The sequence below is a fragment of the Coffea eugenioides genome, unplaced genomic scaffold, assembly GCF_003713205.1.
Source record: "Coffea eugenioides isolate CCC68of unplaced genomic scaffold, Ceug_1.0 ScVebR1_1064;HRSCAF=1854, whole genome shotgun sequence".
In the NCBI taxonomy this organism is placed as follows: Eukaryota; Viridiplantae; Streptophyta; class Magnoliopsida; order Gentianales; family Rubiaceae; genus Coffea; species Coffea eugenioides.
In genome coordinates this window covers 1-6,045 of record NW_020861437.1, presented here as the reverse complement: position 1 = coordinate 6,045, position 6,045 = coordinate 1, and the positions used below count along the sequence as shown (strand labels likewise).

Sequence of the window (6,045 nt, the reverse complement as noted above, 5' to 3'; positions counted from 1 at the left end):
TGGGGAATTTCCTAAGTGGGTCCAAGCATTTGATTTGGCCATTCTTTTCCTTTTTCTACCCTTTTTATGTATAGCATTTGGATATTAGGGTTGTATTTTCCATTCTAGGGCCTTTTGCCTCGCGCGCGTATCAAACTATTCCCCCACTTGTGTATGTATGATTGGTTGTTTGGATGTATGTTGTACTTGTTTTATCTCGCACTTTGCATTGCATTTGGGTGGGGGGACATTACCCTAGAGCCTCGCGTTGGTTCTCGATCCCTCCCCTCCAAACGAGCACAAGCATACGTGCATACGCTTTAATTATTTATCCCTCCTTTATTTTTCTTTTAGTGGCTTGTCACGCCACCCCACCCTGTTTGGATTTTAGGCGACCCACTTGGACGTGTGATCGTGACACGACGTGTGCGTAGCACGATCCGAGGGGTCAATCAATCTTCCACTTTAAGCTTTGGGTTGATAGCCTTTAGCTTTTAGTCGAAGGTTGAGGATTTTTATAGATTCACTCAGACATGTAGCCGTAACACGACGTGTGCGTAGCAATGTCTGGGGAATCGCTCGAGCCACCGACAAAGAACCTTGGGATTAATGACCCTTGGTTTCCAAGTCTGAAGGCTCGGGGACCTAAAACCTATCGAGTCTAGCTGCATTAGTGAGCCAATACCTCATGCATCTATGATAGTTTACCTAAGGAAGAGTCTGCCTTACCCTATTAGGGACACTATTCACTAGGGGAGGGGTCCAACCCCTTTCTCCTTTTTATTGCTTTATTTCTTTGTGTTGATTACGTTGCCACAATGTGTTATGTGTATTTATCTGGCTAAACTAACTTTTCTTGGTTTTGTGCCCCATTGCATTCACAAACCCTAGCAAATAAGAGGTCTGGCCTGACCTTCTTTTAGAGCCTACCCGTATAGATAGGATATTGCACGTTTAAGAAGTTTTGGTATATTTCGTTCATAAATTAATAATGTCATATCATTTTAGGCTTACCCTGGCAAATGAAGGGTCCCTTAGGTCATGTTTCATTTCAAATTGCATATTTTACTGCTTTAATAAACTGGCATCACGCATAAACCATAGAAAGGGAATGCCATTTAGGGAATCCTATATTAGGGATAAGCCAACCCTATATTCCCGTGGGTATTTAACCCTATCTTGGGAATTGCACGTTTAAATTCATGTTTAACCAGAGAAATGGGACCCGTAGGTAAGGTATTTGACACCGGTTTTTGTTTCTAGATGGAAAGTCCTCGCCGAGTCCAACAGATGTTAGTAGTACCGCTGGAGGTACAAAGATGGCCCACGTTGCTTTCACCCAGTGAGATTAACCAAGTAGCCACTCGATTAGGGCACATCGGGGATTTCAGGGACATTAAGTCCGACGGTTATTTGGTGGAAGCTTTGGTGCATCTATGGGACCCCACTTGTTCCACTTTCAGACTGGGGAAGAGGGAAATGACTATAACAATTGAGGAGGTCGCTGGATTTCTCAATTTGCCGATTCAAGGAACTGCCGTGATATTTCCATTAGTGTCTAACAAGGCCGAATTTTGTCGCTTCACCGGGTTAAAGGAGTCAGCAATACGAGGGTCGGACCAAAACATAGAGGCAAAGTTCTTATTTGATCGATTCGCGTTAAGGGATGGGTTTGAGAGGCACCTAGGAGATTTCTCGTTCACCTCCAAGGAAATTTGGGAACGAAAGAGAGTATGGGTGTACAGTTTGGTTATGGCTGGAACCTATTTTTTTCCTAGAAAAGACAAAAAGATAGCCTTTAAGCTCACTAAAACCTTGTACGACCTGTTCTTAGGAGTGAAAGACAAACAGTGTTCTATTATACCGACCGTTTTGACAGATATCTTCGTAGCCTGAACTACCTGTCAGAGAGGGAGAAAGTTCTTTTGTGGTTCAAATTGGATTTTACATGTATGGGGTATGGAGCACTTCATGAGACGACCGTCTATTCCCGAGAGTTTACCAATGACTGCGTACGACTGGATAGCCACACATTATAAGAGGGTCAAGAGAGAGGATCTGCCATGTGATGCATCCGAGTTTGTGAATTTCTTGAAGAATATGACTGATCAAAGTATTAGATGGGTATTGGATTGGACCAATTGTGTAAAACCCGTTCTCCGCACCCAAGTATCTGAATTTGTTCTCTTACTGGGCACCCAAGGAGTCACCGCATACACACCAAAGAGGTTTCTTAGACAGTTAGGACGTACCCAAGAAGTGCCGCCTGCATTTGATGTGAGTGAGTTTACCATCATTTTCAATGGAGAAACGTGCCCAAGCCAACTCCCTATGAAAGATCGGATTATTGAGGCCTGGGTGACGCTATCTGATGACGTGAGCTTTAGATAAATCCCGGAGCTCAAGCAGAAGGGTTTGACGACTCCACAATATGAAGACTGGGTAAGAGGATCCGCTGCGCAAGAAATTCAAGATGAGCCATCTGAGGAGGTGAAAAAGTTGAAAGCCATTATCGAAGCAAAGGATAAGAAAATTCTGCAGTTAAGTAAGTCTGTCGAAGCATACAAAGGGATGGCGGAGCAGAGCAAGCAATTGTATGAAAATGAATGAGAAAAGCGTCAAGAGCTGAAAAGGAAATGCGGAGAATTGTATGACCAAACTGAACGTGTTAGAATTCCATATGCTAGGGAAACAAAGGACTCTGTATTAGATAGGTTCAGAAGTTTTGGCAATCTTGTACGGAATCGTCTTCGCGACATGATGTAAATATTGGCAAGTTTATCAATGAAAGCGATTTTTCTTTTGCACTCATTTGGAATTGTTGTCAAAAATAGGTTTGTATTACGGGTCCCATTTCGAAGGTGTTGCATCATGCTAGGCCTACTCTTGGCACAAAAAGGGCCCCCCGATAGGACATGCATCCGAATTTTTGGAACATCTACTAACTCTTGTCTTTTTCTTTTTCTTTGTTTTGTTTTTGTTGAAAAAGCTAAGCCAGGGCTAAATCTAAAAGCGAGCCATTTCGTGTTCTTAGGTAAAATTTCAAAATAGCTTCTCGGAAAAGCCCCATCATAACGCGATCCCGTAGTCGAGCCCAAAGGAATCGTGTAGACATGAGTACTCAGCCAGAATCGTCTGATAAGACAGCTGCAACTACCCAGCCGGAAGCCACAAGTCCCGGGGTTCAGTTGACTGAATTACTCACCAAATTTGGGGAAATGGCATCTGAAATGGCCGCCCAAAAGAAGTTGATCGACGAGCTCATTAGTAGCGGAGTGCAGCCCGAGCCTGCGCCCGTCAAACAACTGAAATCAGAACCGTTTGTCATTCCTCCAATTCAAACCACTTTTGAGGGAGTTTTCAACCCACAGTATACTTATACTCAAAATCCTCCGTTCTATCCTCCCTATGGGCAAGGATTTCAGCCTCAAGGTGGTCCAAACATGCCTCTGGATCCACAAGCTTTTTATCAGACTACCGCAGAGCCTGTTGTGCCAGAGCACCCTGTTCAAACCAAGCCAGAAGTGGGAGAGTCGTCTGCCCCGGTGGATATCAAGCTACTTAAGCGGTTGGATCGTTTCGATGAGTTCATCAGGAAAAATCAAGGTTTAAGCAAACAAGGGGTGTTAGACTACGATGATCTGTGCCTGTTTCCAAATGTACAGCTGCCCGTAGGGTTCAAAACCCCGAAGTTCAATAAGTATGATGGTACAGGCAACCCTAAGACACACTTGCGTTTGTTTGCCAACAAGTTGGGCAGACCCGTAGATGACGAAAACTTGCCATTAAGGTTATTTCCAGAAAGTCTGGAAGGGGACGCACTCGACTGGTATTCCAACTTAAAGCCAGAGGAGGTAAAGACTTGGCTTGATCTATCCAACGCCTTCATCAGACAATACGAATATAACTGCGAGCTAGCACCTACTAGAACTACATTGGAAGGCACAAAGAGGCGACCATCTGAAGATCATAAGACATACGCCAAAAGATGGAGAAAGATAGCTGCCAAGGTTGAGCCTCCGATGACCGAAGATGAAATTGTTCGCACTTTCATAAAGGCGCATGATCCTCCACACTTCGAAGAAATCTTCCGTATGACCGGGTGTTCATTTGCTGCGATTGTGAATAAACTCGAAGAATATGATGATTTTGTGAGAGTCGGAAAAATTGTTAACGTCTCTGCCCTAAAATCACAAGTAGAAGCTTTGCAAGGGCAAGGAAGTAGTGGGAAAGGACCACAGTTTAAAAAGAAAGAGGGGGATGTAACTTTTGTCTGGAGTCACAACCCTTCACCCAGACCCCAATACCAACACAATCCAACCTACGAACCATCTTACCCTTACTATTCAAACCCTCACCATGTATATACTACCAATATCAACCCCCATCGATCTCGCCCAAGCTATACTAACCCATCTTTAGCCCCTTTTCAAATTTCTCAACCAAATCCACACCAAAACCGTCATCGGCCTCTATTCAATCCAAGAATGCCTCCACCAAACAGACCCATTTACAACTATCCTCAACCCCCTAAAGCCAACAACCCGGGACGTAACCGCACATTCACCAATCTCGACAGGCCTTTGGATCAATTATATGACCAATTGAAGGCTGCCGGGAAAATAGGTATCATTCCCCCTCCAACCTATCCGTATGGTATGCCCGTTGGGTATAACCCACAAGCCGTCTGTGCTTATCATTCAGGGGCACCCGGCCATCCGATTGCTGAGTGTAAAGCACTCAAGCATAAAATTCAAGACATGGTTGAAGCTGGAGAGATTGTAATTAGAAGAAAAGAGGCACAAGCGCCAAATGTGGATAAGAACCCCCTGCCAGAGTACGATAACACCATTGGGGTTATTATGGACAATACGAAATTTAAGGAGCCTATTAGAAACTCGTCAAGTAAGGCTGAGGTGTTTGGAAATGATGCAGAATTTCCCGACATCCCTGAAGGATCAATTTCCAATTGAACAGCCGAGTTTCTGCCTATTCAGAAGGAGTTTCGGTAAACCTAAAGGGGTTTGTCATTCATGCGAACTCATGAAAATGCTTTTGCATCTGTAAATAGCTAATGAAAGCATCTTTACCTTCGACTAAAAGTTTGCACATGTTTTCATTTCATTTCCACTTGCTTTCTTTTTGTTTCCGCTTTCAATCAAAGGTTTTATGAAAATGCACAAGTCATCTTGTCATGTTATTTTGTTTATTCGTTTGTTTATATTTCGGTCATATTGCTTGTTCATTTGTTTGTTGTATATTTGTTTGCTTATTATTCCAAGTTCGTTAATTCTTTCAGATGGCCAAAAAATAAAACTATTTGACCCTTTGGATATCACTATTCTGGAATTCAATAATGGCAATCTCTATCTCACTCACGACTTGAGAATTTTGGAACCCAGATTTCAAAGCGAGAGTGATAATGAGAAAGTATTTGATTCTTTTTCAAAAATCTTGAACAACATGTGGAGAAATTCGAACCAAACCTAGAAGCCACAGCAATTGTTCACATTGGCACTGAGAATGAGGTCAAGAAGACATAAATCAGCATTCGTTTGGACAAAAGCAGAAAAGGAGATGATTAAGGGTTTGACTATGTGTCAAGGTGTACAGATGGTTGGAAGCAGTCTCGTTTGCAGCAGCAGAAATTCTATCTTTGTACACTCTAATGGGAGTTCGACCAAAGAATGCCGTTTGTCATGAAATGTTATAAAAATGCATGGCCTGAGCCTACAACAAGAAGTTTCATCAGCATACATTTTGAGGAAGGCGGCAAAGCACTCAAGCAAACTTTGCCAATACAAGATGAAGGCAGAGGCAAATTTGCTCAAAATCAGAAGGGGCTGTTCATTGTCCAAAAGGTATTACCTAGCGGAACACTTATTTTGGCAGAAATGGATAGGCAAACATTCCCTCAACCTATCAACTCAGACATGTGCAAGAAGATTTTCATTTGATCATGCAAATTTTCTTTAGAAATTCATGCAAATGGCGAAATGCAAGTCAGGCCATCTTCTTTTACATTTAAAGCATTTTATCCCTACTTGTCCCCTTTGAGCCATCAGA

The 6,045-nt window shown here is 42.8% G+C and overlaps 1 protein-coding gene across 1 annotated transcript; it reads left to right on the top strand.

The window, feature by feature from the left end:
• Positions 1-3,422: 3,422 nt before the first annotated feature.
• Positions 3,423-4,952, top strand: LOC113754804. Its single transcript, XM_027299055.1, has one exon. The coding sequence runs from the start codon at positions 3,423-3,425 to the stop codon at positions 4,950-4,952; it is 1,530 nt and encodes a 509-aa protein (XP_027154856.1).
• The last annotated feature ends 1,093 nt before the right edge of the window (positions 4,953-6,045 follow it).

What these genes read in the sequence shown, in the direction of transcription:
- LOC113754804 (XM_027299055.1), top strand. Translation starts at nt 3,423, where the DNA reads ATGCCTCTGGATCCACAAGCTTTTTATCAGACTACCGCAGAGCCTGTT.